At 38.9% G+C, this 21,167-nt stretch overlaps 3 protein-coding genes across 3 annotated transcripts; 1 reads left to right on the top strand and 2 right to left on the bottom strand.

The window, feature by feature from the left end:
• The first annotated feature begins 8,595 nt into the window (after positions 1-8,595).
• Positions 8,596-10,838, top strand: LOC116259994 (dihydrofolate reductase-like). The gene is made up of 6 exons (XM_031638043.2): positions 8,596-9,097; positions 9,231-9,329; positions 9,532-9,573; positions 9,796-9,925; positions 10,420-10,521; positions 10,614-10,838. The coding sequence occupies exons 1-6, from the start codon at positions 8,849-8,851 to the stop codon at positions 10,658-10,660; spliced, it is 669 nt and encodes a 222-aa protein (XP_031493903.1). The 5' UTR covers positions 8,596-8,848; the 3' UTR covers positions 10,661-10,838.
• A 2,233-nt stretch (positions 10,839-13,071) lies between these two features.
• On the bottom strand, positions 13,072-14,817 carry LOC116259993 (xyloglucan endotransglucosylase/hydrolase 2-like). Its single transcript, XM_031638042.2, has 4 exons — positions 14,235-14,817; positions 14,016-14,116; positions 13,712-13,905; positions 13,072-13,608 (listed from the first exon to the last, which is right to left on the bottom strand). The coding sequence occupies exons 1-4, from the start codon at positions 14,407-14,409 to the stop codon at positions 13,200-13,202; spliced, it is 879 nt and encodes a 292-aa protein (XP_031493902.1). The 5' UTR covers positions 14,410-14,817; the 3' UTR covers positions 13,072-13,199.
• Positions 14,818-18,260: 3,443 nt separating this feature from the next.
• On the bottom strand, positions 18,261-20,048 carry LOC116260617 (xyloglucan endotransglucosylase protein 1-like). The gene is made up of 5 exons (XM_031639068.1): positions 20,018-20,048; positions 19,807-19,907; positions 19,342-19,535; positions 18,487-18,690; positions 18,261-18,423 (listed from the first exon to the last, which is right to left on the bottom strand). The coding sequence occupies exons 2-5, from the start codon at positions 19,858-19,860 to the stop codon at positions 18,261-18,263; spliced, it is 615 nt and encodes a 204-aa protein (XP_031494928.1). The 5' UTR covers positions 19,861-19,907; positions 20,018-20,048.
• Between the last annotated feature and the right edge of the window lie 1,119 nt (positions 20,049-21,167).

Raw genomic sequence — 21,167 nt, 5'->3', positions numbered from 1 at the left:
TGAAGTTTCTGTACTAGACTTGAGTTTAGAAGGCCAACCTCCGGGAGTTCTGTCTTCCTCTCTGAATGAGAAAGCTTCCTACTGAATCAGGTCATATTCCCTTCAAGTAAGGGGAGAAACAACTCTCTCTTGCATGTGAACTCTGAAGTTTCTGTACTAGACTTGAGTTTAGAAGGCCAACCTTCGGGAGTTCTGTCTTCCTCTCTGAATGAGAAAGCTTCCGACTGAATCAGGTCATATTCCCTTCAAGTAAGGGGAGAAACAACTCTCTCTTGCATGTGAACTCTGAAGTTTCTGTACTAGACTTGAGTTTAGAAGGCCAACCTCCGGGAGTTCTGTCTTCCTCTCTGAATGAGAAAGCTTCCGACTGAATCAGGTCATATTCCCTTCAAGTAAGGGGAGAAACAACTCTCTCTTGCATGTGCACTCTGAAGTTTCTGTACTAGACTTGATTTTAGAAGGCCAACCTCTGGGAGTTCTGTCTTCCTCTCTGAATGAGAAAGCTTCTTATTGAATCAGGTCATATTCCCTTCAAGTAAGGGGAGAAACAATTCTCTCTTGCATGTGAACTCTGAAGTTTCTGTACTAGACTTGAGTTTAGAAGGCTAACCTCCGAGAGTTCTGTCTTCCTCTCTGAATGAGAAAGCTTCCGACTGAATCAGGTCATATTCCCTTCAAGTAAGGGGAGAAACAACTCTCTCTTGCATGTGAACTCTGAAGTTTCTGTACTAGACTTGAGTTTAGAAGGCCAACCTCCGGGAGTTCTGTCTTCCTCTCTGAATGAGAAAGCTTCCGACTGAATCAGGTCATATTCCCTTCAAGTAAGGGGAGAAACAACTCTCTCTTGCATGTGCACTCTGAAGTTTCTGTACTAGACTTGATTTTAGAAGGCCAACCTCTGGGAGTTCTGTCTTCCTCTCTGAATGAGAAAGCTTCTTATTGAATCAGGTCATATTCCCTTCAAGTAAGGGGAGAAACAATTCTCTCTTGCATGTGAACTCTGAAGTTTCTGTACTAGACTTGAGTTTAGAAGGCTAACCTCCGAGAGTTCTGTCTTCCTCTCTGAATGAGAAAGCTTTCTACTGAATCAGGTCATATTCCCTTCAAGTAAGGGGAGAAACAACTCTCTCTTGCATGTGAACTCTGAAGTTTCTGTACTAGACTTGAGTTTAGAAGGCCAACCTCCGGGAGTTCTGTCTTCCTCTCTGAATGAGAAAGCTTCCTAATGAATCAGGTCATATTCCCTTCAAGTAAGGGGAGAAACAACTCTCTCTTGCATGTGAACTCTGAAGTTTCTGTACTAGACTTGAGTTTAGAAGGCCAACCTTCGGAAGTTCTGTCTTCCTCTCTGAATGAGAAAGCTTCCGACTGAATCAGGTCATATTCCCTTCAAGTAAGGGGAGAAACAACTCTCTCTTGCATGTGAACTCTGAAGTTTCTGTACTAGACTTGAGTTTAGAAGGCCAACCTCCGGGAGTTCTCTCTTCCTCTCTGAATGAGAAAGCTTCCTACTGAATCAGGTCATATTCCCTTCAAGTAAGGGGAGAAACAACTCTCTCTTGCATGTGAACTCTGAAGTTTCTGTACTAGACTTGAGTTTAGAAGGCCAACCTTCGGGAGTTCTCTCTTCCTCTCTGAATGAGAAAGCTTCCTACTGAATCAGGTCATATTCCCTTCAAGTAAGGGGAGAAACAACTCTGTCTTGCATGTGAACTCTGAAGTTTCTGTACTAGACTTGAGTTTAGAAGGCCAACCTCCGGGAGTTCTGTCTTCCTCTCTGAATGAGAAAGCTTCCGACTGAATCAGGTCATATTCCCTTCAAGTAAGGGGAGAAACAACTCTCTCTTGCATGTGAACTCTGAAGTTTCTGTACTAGACTTGAGTTTAGAAGGCCAACCTCCGGAAGTTCTGTCTTCCTCTCTGAATGAGAAAGCTTCCGACTGAATCAGGTCATATTCCCTTCAAGTAAGGGGAGAAACAACTCTCTCTTGCATGTGAACTCTGAAGTTTCTGTACTAGACTTGAGTTTAGAAGGCCAACCTCCGGGAGTTCTGTCTTCCTCTCTGAATGAGAAAGCTTTCTACTGAATCAGGTCATATTCCCTTCAAGTAAGGGGAGAAACAACTCTCTCTTGCATGTGAACTCTGAAGTTTCTGTACTAGACTTGAGTTTAGAAGGCCAACCTCCGGGAGTTCTGTCTTCCTCTCTGAATGAGAAAGCTTTCTATTGAATCAGGTCATATTCCCTTCAAGTAAGGGGAGAAACAACTCTCTCTTGCATGTGAACTCTGAAGTTTCTGTACTAGACTTGAGTTTAGAAGGCCAACCTCCGGGAGTTCTGTCTTCCTCTCTGAATGAGAAAGCTTCCTAATGAATCAGGTCATATTCCCCTCGACTGATAGCTGCACCTTTTCTTCTCTCCTTGCTTCTGTATTTTTCTTCCTTGTTCATCTCCTTAATCCCAGAGATTACCCCTCAAAAGAGATGTGGAAGCTCATTATAGTGTTTTTGGGTCCTGCAATGCCATGGGCACATCCTGATTAAGAATCCAACATTACCTATGAAGTTGGAAAACAAAGAGAGGAGAGCACTTCATGCCTACTGGTTTTCTCTCACAAGCATGTAACAGTAAAAAATGGGTTGATGGGCATAATATTAACTTCAACAAAAAAAAAACTTTTCATTAGAGAAGGAAAACACACCACATTATTATGTTATGCACAACCCAAGACCATTCCTTGGTACACTTTGACACAAATACCAAAGCATATATTTATAACCTCCATACTAATGGCCATTAGATGCATGACATTAAAAGACATTAAAAAACAAAAAACTCCTTACGACCACCTCAATTCATCATGTCATAACTACATGGCATTAAAGCAAACAAAAGAAGAACATCAATGGCCCATTTATTTCATGCATTTATAGAAACAAAAGTTTGCATCATATTCTAAAAAGTTCGTGTAAAACCAAGAAGATTGAGATTGAAGAAGGGTGTCATCCTACAAGAAGGTGGATCAGTGAGCATGAACACCAACTTGCTGCTTTTGATATACATTTGACGCGTTGGTGCATGTGAATATAGATGCAAGAGGGAGATATTGGGTTAAGTAAAACTATGAATCCTGTAAATTTGTCTTAGTCCGGCCTTTGAATGGGTCCTGTTTTTTTTTTTTATGAGAATGCAAATTAAAACGAAAGTGGGATGAACATTTGCAATTGGCGTCCCAAATATTATTTATCAGCTTTCTTTTCTTGGATGCATGCATGATATTTGTTTGAAGGAGAAAAGAAAAACAATGACACGAAAGAAAATGTTTGTATCAAACGGGGGTCCAAATTAAAAGTTCCGACTCAGATCAGATCCATATTTTCTGACCATGCTTCGCTGGATTCTTATTCAAATTCGAAATTGGATACCATTTTTGAAAATGGAATTCTGATCTGGTACCATAAGATCAGAAATTTTCGTATCAAATTTTGTCGGACAATCCCTGCTGAGTCGATCCCAATCAGACACTGGACTTGCATTGGGCTCGGTTATAAAATGTACATCTAATTTCAAGCCGATCAACATTTGCACTTGATTTTTAAGGTTGGGCGGGTTGAGTACCCGATGGGAATCTGATACTCGGCCCAACTCAAGCCCAGCTCTGGTTCGAGAAAAAGGCACCTGCCTGGCCTGATAAGCTATGGGATCGGCTAGGGTGGGCTCCACTAAGCCCGGTTCGGCCCAATAAGATTTTTTATTATATATTTTTGTTGATTTTTATATATAATTATAATATTTTATTATGATTAATTATATTTATAAAATATTTTATATTAATATATATTTTATATAGACATTGGGCTCGGGTTTTAGGTGTCAGGCGGGGTTCGGTCCCAGGTCTGGGGCGTTGGGCTGGTCTTGCCCGATGTCCAGCCTTACTGATTTTCGCTTGTAAAGTGGGGAAAATGACTCAATCGCACAGGTTCAAGGGGTTTCTACGAGTGGGTCCAGAAATTGGTGATTTCGCCCTAGTAACTTTTCCTGAACCATTTGTTTTGACTATTTATTTAACCTATTTTTTTTGTTCTTTGTAAATAGTTATGTATATGTTAAAACAATATTATTTTAGTATCTATTTGTTTGTTCTTTGTAAATAGTTATGTACATGTTAAAATAATATTATCTACAGGTTTCTAAATTCATAGTTCTAGTATTATGGTAATCATGGAGTATCATATCAAGTATACGTACCTTTGGCGCTTTACTTGAAGCCCCATGGAGGACAGAAGCAGAGACCAGGAAGAAGAGGAGCAGCCTGGTTTCTTCCATGGGCGACATTGAAATTAATGGTGTTCTTCCTCCTCCTGGAGGCCTTATTTGTAGCTGTGATCATGTGGGAAAAGGCCAAATCGAATTTGTGTGAGCTGTATGGAGTAGAACCTTGCTGTGGCCAAGTTAGAAAATTTGACTTATTGATGCTGTAGTCCTGGGATCTTTTCTTTTTCTTTACTTTATTTCTTTATTTTTTTCCTCATTTTATTTTTCAGGAGGATTAAGACAGTGGGCAGATATATTATTCCAACAAAGCATGCCTTGTCTTCTTCCTTTTCTTCCCCATATATATGAAAGACTTACTTGACATTATGCCATTATCTTCAACCGGCTTGAAACACTGTGTTGCACACACACACACATGGGACCTAGACTGGTTGAGACTGAAATAATCAGGTTTAGTTTAGTTGGGATATCAAATCAGGTTGTTACTGTTGTTGTTTTCACAGAGATTGACCCATTAGGCAACAGATAGCTAAGAGAATAAAATGAATAGGAGTGTGTTTGATAAGAAACTAGTTAATATTTAATTTCACATTTCGAATAAATTTGTTATGACAATAGCTTAAGATAGCTAGAAGGAGACTTAGTGGATACGGTCCTCCTTCAAAGTTAGCATTATTCTTCTATCATTTATTTATAAATTTTTCATTTAAGTAAAGGCGAGCAATTTTGAAGTTCGCATATCAATATACGGATAGATATCTATATATAGCAAGTAAATAAATGACATGGAAGTTTTGTGTGCCGATACGTCCTTTCAAAAATTAGTAGTAAGAAACCGACGTTGATCAAAATATCCACATTACTCTCACTCACCAAATTATTACGTCTATCACTTTAGTAATATTTTTCATTTCTCGAGTTAAACAGAAACGCATTTCAAGTAGTTATTTCGCAGTTTTTTGCTAACCAAATTGTGACTTTTACGTGGAAATTGCAAAATATGACTTTTTAAAAAAAATTATAGTGGAAAGGTAGGCTTGTATGCAACGTTTGGTTGTGAATCTTCATTGATTGAATGATAGATGATATGGGTATTGATTATTAAGGTCCATATAAGCAAGGATGTTGGCACGCAATGAGCATCACGAGAGAAGATAAAGAGATCTTCTTGGCTTAACGTCGTCCACAATTTTGCCGCCTCCTGCCACGATGATGCCATTGCTTTGTTCTCCCCCTTAACCTAATGACTACTCATTAAACTAATTCCTCAACTCATCGCTCATGAGTTCTTTGGAGCCAAGATGGATTACCATTCAAAGGGCTCATCAATGGCGAAGGCGAACGACATAAGAACAGTCGTGAAGAAAATCTCATGCGTTTATTCAAATTAAGACAACCTTCGTAACGTCATCTCGTGCGACTTACAAACTTGGGACCCCAGCCGATCACGATGTATACATAATTTGCCATTTGAAAAGTATTTGTGTGTTTGCATGCATATACAAATATAAAAGAACTAAAGATGTTTAATATAATATTTCACAATATATACATACATAGTCATTTGAAAAGTATTTGTGTTTGTTCCTACATATACAAACATAAAAGAACTAAAGATGTTTAATATAATATTTCACAATATCATTTGAAAAGTATTTGCGTGTGTGCATGCATATACAAATATAAAAAGGACTAATGATGTTTAATATAATATTTCCACAATTCAAGTAATGAGTTAGCACAACTACCAAGGTCTCCAGCTAACAGGTGGCTGATCATGTGCTCAAACCTAACCCTCGCTTCGTATATACAGTTCGGTGAATTATCATATGTAATTAATGGCCTTTGGACTGCTTTTTCCGCATAAGGTTTGATGGTTTTTGGGAACAATTTTGTCCTTGTGACAATTCTTAGGGAAATTTCGATGGTTTAGCTTATCTTGTTCGTATTTTTTTTTGAGTGAACAGGAGGTTAATAACTCATCACGCAATAAAAGGGGCCTTAAAACGCCCTTTCCCCCTCCCCTCATACCTTTGGAGTCGTAGACTGCATCGGCGTTAATGATGATAGTGAGTTGCATCGGTGTCAATGATGGTAGCGGTTACCTCTCAACTTAAGTATTGCCATACTATTTAAGACACAAATAATGAAATTAGAAATCTACCTTTTCACATACATCTAGCTCAACCAATCATGTTATGCAACTCTTTAAATCGGCGTTAATGATGATGATAGTGAGTTGCATCGGGGTCAATGATGGTAGCGGTCACCTCTCAACTTAAGTATTGCTATACTATGGCAGACACAAACAATGAAATTAGAAATCTACCTTTTCACATGCATCTAGCTCAACCAATCATGCTATGCAACTCTTTAAAGCTATTTTTGCTATTTCATATGGCAGTTTATTTTTTCCCATATCACATTTTACCATTATGAAGGGTAGGGCCGTTCAACGAGTCGAGCTAACTCGAACTCGACTCAAACTCACTCAATAAATGAGTCGAGTTCGAGTTAAGAAATGAACTCAACAACCTAAACGAGCCAAGCTAGAGTTAAGTGGGCTCAACTCGGTTAAACTTAGTTAAGCTTGAGAAAGAAAATATATAAAATACATCTTATAAAATTATCAAAAAAAGTAAATTGCACGTGACTGGTATGTGAGAGGCTTTATGTTCAAGTCTATATACTGCCCTTTTCTTTAAAAAATCATTTTTTAATGAAATGCTTAGCTCGGCTGAACCAAGAGGCGAGAGAGGGGGGGCCACTTAGGCCATGGTCCCACCGCAGCTAATTGAAAAAAAAAATACATTAAAAAAATTTAGTTGCTTAATGTATTTTTTGGATTCGGGTTTAGTTTAGCCCTACTCGGATAAGTTTGTTGGACCGTTTGACCCGCCCATGAAAAAAATTCTCGCTCCGCTCTTGGCTCAAGCCAATCTTCGGCTCGAGTTGAATCAGTTCGAGTTTTAAGAACTCAAGCTAAGTCGAGCTCGAGCTAATGAAATCAAACTCGAGTCGAGCTCAAGCCGAGTTCGAGTTCCTTTTTCTAAAAGATTTTTTAATCAAAATTGTGCCTTTTATTAGGAAATTGCAAAATATGATTTTTTTAAAAAATAAATTATAGGTAAACCGGGAGGCTTGTTGTATTCAACGTTTGGATGTGAATATTTCTTGAATAACAGATTGCATGTGTAGAATCATTAACATATTGAAATTAAGACAACCTTTCATGGCGTCATCACGTGCGACTTACAACCTTGGGACCAGCCGATCATAATACATATACATACATAATTTACGTTCATATACAAATATAAAAAGAAATAAAGATGTTTAATCTAATATCTCTACAATTCCACTTGTGAGTTAGCACAACTGACAAGGGCTCTGGTTAGCTAGCAGGTGGTTGATCATGTGTTCGAACCTAATCACGGCTTGCAGAAATGTTGGACAGCATGCTCCTACCTAATATTCTCTGTTTCCCAAATAAGCCAAAGAACCGACACAAGCATCACTTGAAAATTCACATTGGAACCTTTCTGAATTGGTAAGGAAGTAAAAAGAATTTTATTCTCGAGTACGTTGGCTCCATGGATTGGGTTGAAGTCTTCCTTTCAAATTCTTATGGCATCAATCTTTTGTGTTATGAAAGAAATGAATGGTTAAAATATAGCGGCCACTTTCAAATTCTTATAGCATCAATTTTTTGTGCTATGAAATGAATGAATGGTTAAAATATAGCGGCTACTTTCAAATTCTTATGGCATCAATCTTTTGTGCTATGAAAGGAATGAATGGTTAAAGTATAGCTGCCACCGAAAAAAAAAAAAAAAAACCCAACTATATACATAACTTTATCGATGTTGTTGAGGAGACGACGGTTGACAAGGAGACGTGTTGACCCCAAAAATGGTTCTGCATTTATAAATTTTAAAGAAATCTTGTCTGATACCGTTTGCTATCGAGGGTCCTTTTCTATACCAAGTAATTGACCCTATGCTTGAATCAATTTTGAAAGCGCCTACCACCCTCTTTCCAGATGGTCTTGAGAAGAGACTTCAGAAGATATATTTTTAATTCATTAACGGTCCAATTTTTGTCCCTCTTGCTGTCCACCTGTGGCCGTTGTTTATTTACTGGGGAACATGAGAAGTTGATCTACTGAAGAAACTCGGCTTTTCATGATGCGCGCTCATGAAAAAATAATATTATATAAACATTTGAACTAATGAATAAATAAATATAAGTCCTGTGCACAGTATAAATTTATAAAGCATTTATGTGATCACAACATTATGTAACATGGAAAGAGGGAAAGTTTAGACACGCAGATGAGGGTACAGAAGGGAAAAAGGGACGAAGACGCGGGTGCTGACCCCCGGAGTCCGCTTATATAGCGACGAAGGAAGGATGTGGTCTATACACATGCAAATCCTCAGAAAGAGTCGGGGCGGAAAAGAAGGGGATTGGCTAGCAGCGAGAAGAGAAGGAAGGGTCTCAGCCAGAGCAAGGCACCCGCCAGAAAGCAGGCGCGGGTGTTGTGTAGTCTCTGCGTTCATTTCTGAGAGAGATGGACGTGGGGAGGCAGGAGGAGCAGGTGGTGGTGGAGAAAAAGGGGAAGAAGAAACCGAGGGTGTTGTGCCTCCATGGATTCCGAACCAGTGGTGCCATCATGAATAAGCAGATCCATAAGTGGCCCGATAGCCTCGTGGACAAGTTCGATCTCGTCTTCCTCGACGCGCCCTTCCCTGCCGAAGGCAAATCCGACGTCGAGCACATCTTCCCCCCTCCCTACTACGAATGGTTCCAATTCAACGAGGTCGGTATTCTCTCTTCTCTTTGTCGCACATCGTGCTGTTGGATCCATCATCCCCTGTTCCCTCTTCAATGGAGAAGTACTAACTTTTGTTCTTCCATACTTTTTCCTCTTTTCTTTATTTTTGGTTCGATAGAAATTTACGGAGTATAGGAATTTCGACGAGTGCCTTGCCTACATAGAGGACTTCATGGTCGAGAACGGGCCCTTTGACGGGTTCATGGGTTTCTCTCAGGTATCTTCTTCACCTGCCTCCCTTCATTTCTTCTGCTGTTCTGCTCCTAATCCTCAGGAATCTTTACGATTGTCTTTGCTTTCGTATGCTTCGGTAATTCCCCTTTTCTTTCCTAATCCATGAAGGGATGGTAGATGTCTTTTCCCATCCCATTTTGATGATTTTTCTTGTTTCGTCTTTTGATCTTGTTACAACCAAACAGGGTGCAATCCTCTCAGCTGCTCTGCCAGGCCTGCAAGCAAAGGTAAGACGATGCCCAAACTTTATGCACCCACCTTTTTCGTTATCTTCCCTTTGTTGATTGGAAATATCATGTTGAATCTATGAATGTGGGGAACAACACGTTCATCAGAAAATTACCACTGTCAATTGGAATCCGATATATATGTTTTCTTGTTTTTTCTCTTTAATGATGGCATCAAAATGGCGAGAGGTGATGATTTATGGGTTTGATGATGATGAGCAGGGGTATTGCCTGAAGAAGGTGCCCAAGATACAGTTCGTGGTGATCATCTCAGGGGCGAAGTTTGCCAAGGCAGATGTGGCGGAACTCGCCTACTCCACAAAGATTGACCGCCCTTCCATCCATTTTCTTGGTACACACAAAGAACTTCATTCATGATCCTCGATTCTCCTCTTGAAAAAAAAAAAAAAAAAGTAAAAAAAGGGAATGTAATTATATACAAAGAAAGATCTCATATGAGAGAGGAGAGAGCCTTCCGTTGAGTGGTGACCGCGCTTTTTGGGTTGGGACAGCCACTTTTGGTTGGTGGACGAAAACGTGAAGGCTTTGCGTGTTTGAGGAAGCTGCCTTTTTAGACCGCAGTCGGCCACTCGTTCCACAACATGGGCCAAACGTTTCTCTTTCGCCGGACCTATTATTTATACTGCTGATACACGTGGTTTTGGTAAAATAATTTGTGTATATTTATATATTAATTATTCTATTCAAATACCAGACGCGGAATTCTTTATAAGGGGGAATCATGAGAATTTTTGAGCTTAAAAATGGTGGAAAAAGTGTTCTTACCTTTTGATGGTGATGTTTTTAAGAATTTTGTTTTGTGGGGGATGATGTTTGATTGATCAGGGGAGACGGACTTCCTGAGGCCACACGGAGAGGTGTTGCTGGAATGCTATGAGAACCCGAAGATCATTCGTCACCCCGTGGGACACACTGTCCCTAGACTCGGTGAGCACCTGCCCTGCCTTTTCTTTTCTTTTCTTTCTTCCTCTTCAACTTCTTTCTCTAATGATCTGCTGTAAAAAAAAAAAAAATTGCAGATGAGAAAGCACAGAAGGTTATGCTGGATTTCATAGAGAGCATATGAATGGAAACGGGGGGCAAGGGTATATATATGGTGACTGGTGAAGACGACATTATTAGGTCATCCTCATCAGATTTTTTTATGGATTTCTTTAGCAAATTAATGTACTAGCTACCATCACTCGTATATTTAGCTTATTGTTAACTATTATTTGAAATATTATGAAAGCACAATTCCCGTATCCCGGATTGTTCACAATGGTAGAAAAGATTCTATGAACCGCTTCCTGTTGCTTGACTAAAGCGAAACCGTGGCTAGAGAGAGATAGGAGTGCATTTCGCCACTGGAATTATGGCTTTTCTTCTTTCTCTCTCGATTGGATCGGATCGCGTACATACTCAAAATAACCTTAAAAGATTTGGTTTTCATTTTGCGAGTAGATGCCCTCTATGTTGCTATGCCGATGAAATTACCACTCATCTAGTGTGGTGTCGAGTGTTTCAAGATCTTTATGTGCTTACCTGGTTTATGTCTCCCATCGAAGTCACAAACATATCTACAATTTCGGACCTGATTCATGGACAAGTTAGAGTGAGAAACAAAAAGAAATGGCACATCATTTGCAGAATTTGGTTGTTTACGTTTTGGTGGGTCATTTGAAACTCTAGAAATGATATTATTTATAGAAATGAGGCGGTCTCAGTTGAACGCATGACTTCCTCCATTTTGTATGATATCTGGTTAATTTCCAGTAACCTATGGGGAAATACTAGTACCTTCAACCTCATACAAGAATTAAGTAACCTATGGGGAAATACTAGTACCTTCAACCTCATACAAGAATTAAGAGCTGATTTGTAGATGTAATCTTTTTTCAAATTCAATTTTTTGTTGAACTTATGTTAATGTTATCTCTCTCTCCCTCTTTTGTATAGACCAGTTCAAGCTTTTCTTGGAAACTCATTCAGATAATTAACCATGCAATCGCGTTCTAGTATCCATTTAGAACAAATATTTGGTAATACCGAATCGTACTGGCAGATATTTGGGTCAAATTAGGATAAGGATTTATATTCTTTGTGAATTTCAAATTGATTTAAAATGTCTATATAGATTAATACAGGCCGATGTGTGTCAGTAAAAATTCATTAAGATTATTAATGTGGTCAAAGTACGTATAGAAAAACACTGTATTTCGCAATAATTGATATCAATTTAGCTTGTCTAAGAGGGCATTCATGGTTGAAATACATGTTCTTGAAACACATGTTTTAAGAGTACCGTTTTTGTTTTAATTTGGGAACGTTGTGTCATTATGTTTAGCATTTGTGTGCTGAATTTAGGTACAACATCCATAATATAAGCGTGTTTTCTAAAACAAAATTACGATATTCATAGAATATGTGTTTCAATAACACAATGTTTTTTTTTTCCTTTCTCAAATGCCCTCATGTAAGTAGATAGATGCTATATATAATAAAGGCTTTACAGAGTCTAATCTGATTTAGATCTCCTCTAATCAAACCCATTTTCAATTGTAGAGTCTGTTGCAACATTTCAAGCTAAACCCAGGTTTGACAAGCTCAAGGCCAAACTCTCATGTGTAGTCAGATTGTATCTAGGTCATGACTCTCTTGAAAGGTCATGACTTTTTTGAAAGGTTGAAACTAATTGCAATTATATGTCATTAATACTCACTTGACCAAAAATTGTATCTCATTAGTACTTTTGAAGGAAAAGACAAAAGTCCTGACTTTTCCTAAAGAATTGCCATTTGGTTTTGTTTTTTCCTTCAAAAGTACTAATGACATTTTTTTGGTATAGTGAGTATTAATGACATACAATTTTTGGTCAAGTGAATACTAATGACATACAATTGCAATTAGTTCTGAACTTTTTGGTATGGTTAGTATTAATAACATATAATTTTTGGTCAAGTGCCATTTGGTTTTGTCTTTTCCTTTAAAAGTACTAATGACATTTTTTTGGTATAGTGAGTACTAATGACATCCAATTTTTGGTCAAGTGAATACTTATTGCATACAATTGTAATTAGTTAATACTAATAGCATACAATTTTTGATCAAGTGAGTACTAATGACATACAATTACAATTAGTTCTGACCTTTCAAAAAAATCCTGACTTTTCAAAAAAGTTCTGACTTAAGCAGCTCCTTTAAATCGGTTGTGAAACTGCACATTTGATACAAGTTGAATTGATAACTAGATCCGTTGTCTTACCAGATCCCACTAAAAAGTTTGGGACTGGGGTCTATATGCAGATAAATCCGATCCACCAAGCCCCATGTATTACTTTGTCATGCTCGTTAATTGGACGCATTAAAGCAAGGTTAGTAAACACCAACGATCTTGCAATTCTTTTGTCTTGCTTATTCATTACAAAACTATGAAGGAACCAAGCGCGGCTAAAGTTTGATAGAAGACACTCTTCACATAGAGAAAACTTAAAAGTAAAGAAAGGAAAAGGAGAAGACACCCCAAGAGCCAAAACTTAGAAGCCAAAAGAATGAACCAACAATAAGACAGTCGGACTTAGTAGAGTACAGGCAGTCATTTGCCGGAGAAATGAAAGAAGGAAATCCTACTTCTCAGTGAGACACTCTTGAGGTAGGCCCTGGGGAAAGCGGTTGACATCATTGCAGTAGTTGTAGATCATGAAATTCTTCTGCAAAAGCCTGGTCATCCTCTTGGTCCAGTTATCAACTTCAGGGACTTGGACGCCAGAAGGCGAGGCAGAGGAGGATGTCGCCGGCTGCGGCCCACAGAGTGGTGACGTAGAAGTTGAAGGGCATGGAGTTGCCCGGAAGTTCGCGTAAGAAGCGATGAAGGGAGCGTTGGTCCAGTTGGTCTTCACTCTCCCTCCCTGTGTAGCCCAGTCATCTGCATTCCATAAGCTTGCATAGACCCTCATCGTTTGATTTGTGGGGAAGGGAATGCCTAGTGCCTGCTTGTTGGTAAAGACCCTGATTGGCCTTCTGTCCACATAGAATCTGAATAGAACATGTAAAGAAAGAATTCATGACGATCAATGATATAGGCCAATTTAGGAGCAATCAAGAAGAAGAGGTAAAGAAAATTGTGAAGTCAATTTACATAATGTATCGTGGGTTCCAGAGGATGGAGTAGGTGTGGTATGCAGCAGCAGGATCGAACCAGAGGTAGAACTGCATTTCCTTGTTCCCCTTGCCCTGCGCATAGATATTTGTGTGAAGAACATAAGGCTGTCCTGTCTCGTTGCCAAGGAACTCCAAATCGATCTCGTCGTGATTAGTGCCTTGTGATGACATCTGCTCGTTTTTTTTAACACCAACATCAGTATCAAAAGGAAAACATGGTGAACCACTGGTGATTTAGGTGAACTTTTATAGGCTGTTTCAGGATTAACAAGGTAACCTACGTAAAAGGTAGTCACTGTTCCTGCGGAATCACCGGCCGGTAACTTGATCTGCATATCGACCCGAGCGAACAAGAATTCTTGCTTCGATTGGAAGCCGGATGCTGCATTCTCACCAATTAACAGACGTCAAAATGAATAAGCACATAGAAGAATGGATCGGAAAAGGAGCTGCTTGAACGTATAGATATGAGAAAGAAGAACATAAGTTTCAACCAGTACCTGAGGATTGGTCCAGCACAAGATCAATGACATTGCCCCCGTTCCTTATGACTGGCCTTCCAGCAGTAACATTGACATTTTGTATCAAAGGAGTAGCAGCACCACCAAAAGAAAAGATGGTGGTCAAGACTAACAACACAAGCACCACAGATGAATGATGACCGGAAGCAGCCATTGATGGTAGCTCTCCAAATGGGTAGAGATTTAAAGAAACAGACTTAGTGTGTATGCCTGACAGAGAAAGAGAGAATTTCGGTTGTGAATTCAGGCAGTGGAAGGGGAGGACATTTATAGAAGGAGAAGCAGAGACCAGCCATTGTTGTGAAGCTTGTTAGTGGAAGGTGCAGTGAAGGGACGCAACTACGTCTCAGGGCCTGAGCTGGCTCACAACTGGACACCAAGCTACACGCTGTTGTTTCTTCTCTGCGTCTCGCAGTCACACCCACCATCTCAGCGAAGGTGGGGGATCAAGTCATGCTGGTCGTAAAAGACGATCTTTTGTTCTTTTTCTTTTTTTCTTTTGAATATGAACCATTCATCATGGTGGACCAAGGGCTGGATGCCAGGTGATTCCCGTCCAAAGGAAATTTCATGGCGATCTGGAACAACCCAGTATAAGAAATGCAGAAATAGTCACCATCAATGGTGATTCTGATTGCACCCAAGTCTTTGCCCCCTCTTCTTTTCTCTCCCTCTCTCTTTTTTACTGCTTCGAACCAGTAAAATATTATACAAAAGATCAAAGCTTACCACTTGTTTAGGAAAAAGTGCATGACATTGTAGAATTGCCAACTCTTATACACATGCTTCGGTTTGCTCTTAAAATCAATTAGTTGACCTCAACTTAGCCTTCAATTCTTTACCCAGAGAAAAAGATGAAACTCAAGTAGGCGTTTCTTGAATGCAGCCTTCAAAGACTGGGCAGTTAAAGTATGATAGCTGCAAAATTAGGTTGTTTTTTTGGAAATATGAGGGCAACCTAAGCGCCGTTTTTTGCAAATAATTCAAATCATTTCTTAGAATATAATCAAAACCCGGATAGCATCAAAGTAATGCCCATTCCTTCTTGCATATTTCCTTTCCACCCAATCATTTTTGAGGTTGACCTGATGAAAAGGAAAGGACATTGTCTACTCTTCACCGATACAACCATTATTGTTATCATTATTTTGACCATGTTTATTAATATCACCGATAAGGGAAAAGAACAAAAACAGAGGAGTTCTCCTGTCCGTCTCCCAAACACGCCGCTCTTTATGAATTTCTCAATGCGGCTTTCTCTTGCATTGAAACTTTAGAAAGCGGCGGCTTCTGCCATTCTGGAAACCGTCAAACGCCGATGATGCACCAGTTCCTTCCTCACAAACACGAAAGTGCTAATTTGCTTTATCAAGGGTGTCATTCTTCAATATGAAGGAGATTTTGTTCTAACTTTCTGGAGTTGTGAAAAAAGTAGCTGCGGAATGGGGAATCGAGAGAGAAAGAGGCGTTTGACAAGTTTGGAGCTTTTGGGGGAAGGTGGCATACAGTTTCCGCCTTCTCCGGGCGGTGTGGGAAGCAAACAAACAAATGGGCATGCACACCAGCTGTGTTTCTAGGGAAACAGGGGAAAGAAAAAGGAAAAAGAAAAAAAATCAATGGGGTCAGAAGGGGGGAAGCGATGAGAAGATGGGAGTTGCTGTTGCATGGATGATGACTGCACAAGCACCGACGCGGTTTCAAGTGTTGGTGGGATTTGCCTTGCCACTCAGAGTCAGAGATGGCTCCGCGTTTATCTCCATTGCCCGAATTCCCAGTGTTCAGATGAGCGCCCATTTGGTGGAGCAGAAGCACCAACAACAAAAGCGATCGTGTGCCAGCACCAGAAGCTCGGCCCTTTCTTCAACCCAACTGTGGGCAACTAAGAATAGCACCACGATGTTTACCATCACATTGATATTGTTCACCTTCAAGTTAATTAAAATGGTTAGTTTTCACGAGAAGGTAGCTCCAGCTCCTGTTTGGCTGGCCGGCTTGTTTCCCACTAGTTGAGATCCATGCGGCAACCGGCTTGTTCTTACGAGTGAGTCTTCAGAGCTGCCCATACAAAAATCATGAACAACACTTTCTTATCACACCGCATTCGATCTCTATTGCTATAGATCTCTATTACTATACATCTCAACCTGCCCTCTACCAATTTCAATTACAATTACAACTCAAAAAGGGTTATAAATTAGTACTATAGATTTCAGCCTGCCCTATAGCAATTTCAATTGTGGAGAAAAAGTTAGAAATTAAGCAATTTGTCACTTAACATCTTTTATAAGTCTTATAAGATTCTTCACTATCTTAGATATATAACTTAACTTTTTGAAGTGTTATAATCCATCATCTTAAGACACGCATCCATGTACCTGGGATCCTAAGCCTGAGTGTGGAATTAACTTTGATCTATGTAAATGGGATCTTAAGCCTGAATTTGATATAAAGTAACAACCCGACTAACAGCAATACTAGACCCATGACCCTTTAGTAACTTTTTGTTGCAACCCATAAAGATGTTATAAACCAAGACAATCAATCACTTAACAACCTTTTCTATAAGTTCCTAAAGGTTTTTGACAATTTTAGATACGAGACTAAATTTTAACTAAGATTGCATCGAGACTTTGATCTGCTATCAATTTGTTTTGCCTTGCACCGCACCGCATACTGCCCATGAGTATATGTAGTTTGGATTCGAACTAAGCATAACTGATTTATATGTTACCAGCCCAACCAGGCGTTGCACGTCCATAGATTTAGATGCAACCAGCTGGTCGGTCTGATTGGTTGGTCATCACCAGTTGCTTCACTGATAAATTTTGGAACTCTTTTACCCGATTCCTGACTTTTAATTTAATTTGTTTTTCTATAAACAAAGGGGGAAAAGTTCGAATACTAAAAATTTATACCAATTGATCATGAGTCACAAAGTTGGGACGGTACCAGATCTAACGTAACGTAAACGAAGAGAAGATTAAATTACATTCCGTTGGATCCATGCCATGTACTGGCTCTATTCTCCAAAGTGTCGGGCCAAAGTTGCATCCTTTTCCTTTGCTTTTTGTTTCGCTGTGTTCGGTCAAATTGTTGCATTATTTTGAAGAGTAATCCAAAGCCTCCAACAGCAAAGCGTTCCACAATAACCTGAGAATGGAGATGATCTTCTCCCATCCTTAATACGAGAATTTCATCTATAGTATTCATGAGAACTCATAGAACCAACTAGGAAAATAATTAAAAGCACGTTAAGTACATTGCAAATTATATATAGGTATTTAACCAGTTGACCATATATGTTGTTGTGAGAAACAAACTCATTAACAGCAGTTGCATTTTTAGGACAACATCATCCATTGCATCACTGTAGAAGTTTTTTAATGAATCGAATCGGTGAAGGTACCAACAATTCATCGATTCCGCTGAACTTATCATGTATCCGCAAATGTATTTAAGAAATTATTTTTATATTAAATTACACGAAAACTTAAAAAATTCAATTACAGTTAAAAGTTATTAAATTATTTAAAATATGTCTAAAAGTAGATACATGGCATGGTTGAATTATCCTTTGATTTAAATAGGTGCAACCAAATTCCATTCAAATTAGCTATTCTCATAACACTTTTTTTTTTTACTTTTAATCACTTGTTTTTCTCTTGACCATCATGTTGGATTGGTTGGACTGTCAGTGATATATATATTTCTATATATATATATATATATATATATATATATATATATATATATATATATATATATATATATATATATATATAAGAGAGAGAGAAAGACCAAATGTTTCATGCAAGAGTGGTATTTAAAAAGTTTTATACTAATAATACAAATTGATCTCATGTGATCCCTAGGCGTCTCTTTTGTCAAATATGTAAATATATTGATAAAGGTACGCATAGAAACCAAATAAAGAGCCACCCAGTGACAACGTGATCTTCCCTCCGGAAGTATTCACAAACAAACTTCACAATTAAATAACAATACCTACTTAAATTTAACATTTTCCGTCGGGCACTCCCGGGGAAGGCCCTCAGGGAAGCGCCTGGTGTCTGTGCAATAGTTGTAGATCATGTATTTCTTCTGCAACAGATTCATTGTCTTCCTCGTCCCTTCATCAACTTGCCGCATTAGATCATGCGACTGCCGACTGTGAGGTGAAGTACTTACAGAATTAGGCGATGAGAAGCAGAGGGAAGATGTGGAGGTTGACGGGCATGGAGTGGCCTTGAAGTTTGAATAAGAAGCGACGAAGGGAGCACTGTTCCAATTGGTCTTGACTCTTCCTCCCTGGGTTGCCCAATCGTCTGCGTTCCATATGCTTCCATAGACCATCATGGCTTGATTTTTAGGATACGGAACTCCAATTGCTTCTTCATTAGAGAAAAGCCGGATGGGCATTTTATCCACGTAGAATCTGCAGATGAGTTTACAGCCTCCCAGTGGTTAATCTCCTAGCAATGTTTATTAGCTTCTTAATAGCATTCCTCTGAAAGTGAAGAACAAGACTCCCAAATTTTTCAAAATTAATATTGGAGAAGAAATCATTTATTTCAGACATATTTCAGCCAGTAGTTGCAAGTATTTTTGCCACAAAAGTAGATTTTCAAAGGCTGATATAGCCCTTAACATGCAAAAATAGTATCCCCAATTTAAGAAACCGCTTTCCACTGTTTGAACAGAAAAATTACAGGGTTTCTGCAAAAGAGAAAGAAGAAAGAACAGAAAATCTACCTTTTACGCAGGGACCAGGAGACTCGGAACCAGGGGAGGCAGGGGGGTCTGGCTCCTCCCAGATTTTGAAAAATTCCAGTTTTACAGAGAAATAATCAGAAAAATCACTACAATCTCACCCCTCCCACCATTCGAAAATAAAACAAAATTACCGAAAAAAAAAATCTCTGAGAAGCTCATTTTCGGATTGAGTTTTTCTGGCTTCTAAATTTCGATTTGCCTTTAGTAGTTTTTAGCGCATAACCTGAACATCAAGCACATATTAGGAAATATGTTGAAACGCTAGATAGCCAACAAAAGTGAAAAACTGAGGAAAGCTAGCAAATTAACTTACAAGATATAGTAAGGGTTCCATAGAATGCTATAAGTGTGGAATGCAGCTGTGGGATCAAACCAGAGGTAGAACTGCATCTCCCTCTGCCCCTGCCCTTGTGTATAGACATTGGTGTGCAGTACATAAGGTTCACCAGTCACGTTCCCAAGAAACTCCAGGTCGATTTCGTCGTGATTAGATCCTTGTGATGACATCTGTACATATTTCAAATGCAATTGCATTTGATTGATAATAAACAAATGAGATTGTAATTTAAAATCATTCAAGCAAGATACTATTGCTCCTTTAACCTTCCAATGGTTTTTTTGAAGTAAGCTCAGGTTTATCATGTGCTAGTTTTCATTTCAAGGGAAATAGGTAAAACCATTCTCTGTATATCCAATAATTACGTCTAAGTTATTTATGCTCTTCCTCAAGTAGCATTAGTTGGCAGGTTAGTTTGATGGTGGTAACTAGTAAACTCACATAAAAACTAGTAACAGTGCCCGCAGAGTCCCCCGCCGGCAACTTGATCTGCATATCAATGTGAGCAAACAAGAACTCTTGTTTGGATTGGAAACCAGATGCTGCACAAATAAACAAATATGATTCCTCATTATATTTTCTATAAAGAAATGAAGACCAAAATTTACGCACGGTTAGCTTCTGCATTTCAATATTTTGCAAACTAATTTACCTGAGAAGTGGTCTAGTCTAAGATCAACCACATTTCCTCCCTCACGCACTGTAGGGTTTCCTCCGGTTATAACAATATTTTCTACAAAATTACCAGCTACACTAATGGTTACTGTGGGAGAGAAAGACAGGAAACAGAATAAGAAGAGTGGACAGAATGAGCGGCGAAACTCCATTACTGATTCTGATAGAGAAATATGCAACAAGCAAAACAACAGAAGGCGATTATAATTAAGATTGAAGGGCACAATCCCGGCTGCGGCTTTGCAGACCGAGGAGGTGATGCGTGTTATTTATAGGAGTCTGAAAGTATTGAAAGAAGAGAGGAGTGCGCAGCAGTGAGTTGGCATCTAACTGGCAACTCTCCCGAGCTTACTTCTTGGATTCTTAAATTGCCTTTTGATGCTTCAATCCACCTCTTGCGTCCCTTCCTCTAATCCAAAGTAAAATATAACTGTTGACTATCCTAGATTTAAACGCTTGTATATATTTAACTGTGCACGTGTATGAGGCTTGCATTATTATGAATTGCAAAAACATACATACATATTATATATATATATATGTATGTATATATAATACGTGTTTGTGTGCATGTGTGAGAGAGAGAAGCATGCATTAACAGATGAATATGCTATATTTTTAATTATGCTTATTGCGGGAGGAGATATTTTACACAATCTTTCATGAAAACATTGGGAGAATCTGCAAGAAGTATAGTCACGATTGCATTGAAAGCTTTAGTATATACAGTGCTGTACAAAAGGGTTCTAGAATAAAATCAGCAGAGCTGCTGATTCAGCGAGTTGGCCGATCTAGCAATTCAGCTGAATTCGTTCTGAATATGTTGAAATTACTAAAAGATTCACTTTTTTAAAGGAAAACAAACGTAAAAGTACATTATAGTTGATGTGGTTTGCATATGGTTCCGAAGTTTTGTATGTCTGGTTGCACTGTGTTTCACAAATCTACTTTTAATGCATTTGGGCTGTCACTTTTAAGAGTGTCTAATCTAATTACGGCTGCCAATATGCATGGGTAGGTGGGTATCTTGGGAGCTAAACCCAAACTATGTGCTCAGTTTCTAACACATCAACCGCTTCTGAATCCACTGTAAGGTGCTTAGTTTCCGACTAAAACCACCCACAGCA

This window comes from Nymphaea colorata, chromosome 9, assembly GCF_008831285.2.
Source record: "Nymphaea colorata isolate Beijing-Zhang1983 chromosome 9, ASM883128v2, whole genome shotgun sequence".
Lineage (NCBI taxonomy): Eukaryota > Viridiplantae > Streptophyta > Magnoliopsida > Nymphaeales > Nymphaeaceae > Nymphaea > Nymphaea colorata.
The sequence above is the reverse complement of the archived record's forward strand: the minus strand, read 5'-3'. Positions and strand labels throughout refer to the sequence as shown.

Bases quoted from the DNA above. Each gene is read 5' to 3' on its own strand.
- LOC116260617 (XM_031639068.1), bottom strand. From the start codon at position 19,860: ATGCAGATCAAGTTGCCGGCGGGGGACTCTGCGGGCACTGTTACTAGT. The intron at 18,691-19,341 runs GTAAGTTAATTT...ACTCATCTGCAG, and splicing joins TGGAACCCTTACTATATCTT to ATTCTACGTGGATAAAATGC. The intron at 18,424-18,486 runs GTCAACCTCCAC...TTCACCTCACAG, and splicing joins TTCAAGGCCACTCCATGCCC to TCGGCAGTCGCATGATCTAA.
- LOC116259994 (XM_031638043.2), top strand. From the start codon at position 8,849: ATGGACGTGGGGAGGCAGGAGGAGCAGGTGGTGGTGGAGAAAAAGGGG. The intron at 9,098-9,230 runs GTCGGTATTCTC...TTGGTTCGATAG, and splicing joins AATGGTTCCAATTCAACGAG to AAATTTACGGAGTATAGGAA. The intron at 10,522-10,613 runs GTGAGCACCTGC...AAAAAATTGCAG, and splicing joins ACACACTGTCCCTAGACTCG to ATGAGAAAGCACAGAAGGTT.
- LOC116259993 (XM_031638042.2), bottom strand. From the start codon at position 14,409: ATGGCTGCTTCCGGTCATCATTCATCTGTGGTGCTTGTGTTGTTAGTC. The intron at 14,117-14,234 runs GTACTGGTTGAA...GTGAGAATGCAG, and splicing joins TGTGCTGGACCAATCCTCAG to CATCCGGCTTCCAATCGAAG. The intron at 13,609-13,711 runs GTAAATTGACTT...TGTTCTATTCAG, and splicing joins TGGAACCCACGATACATTAT to ATTCTATGTGGACAGAAGGC.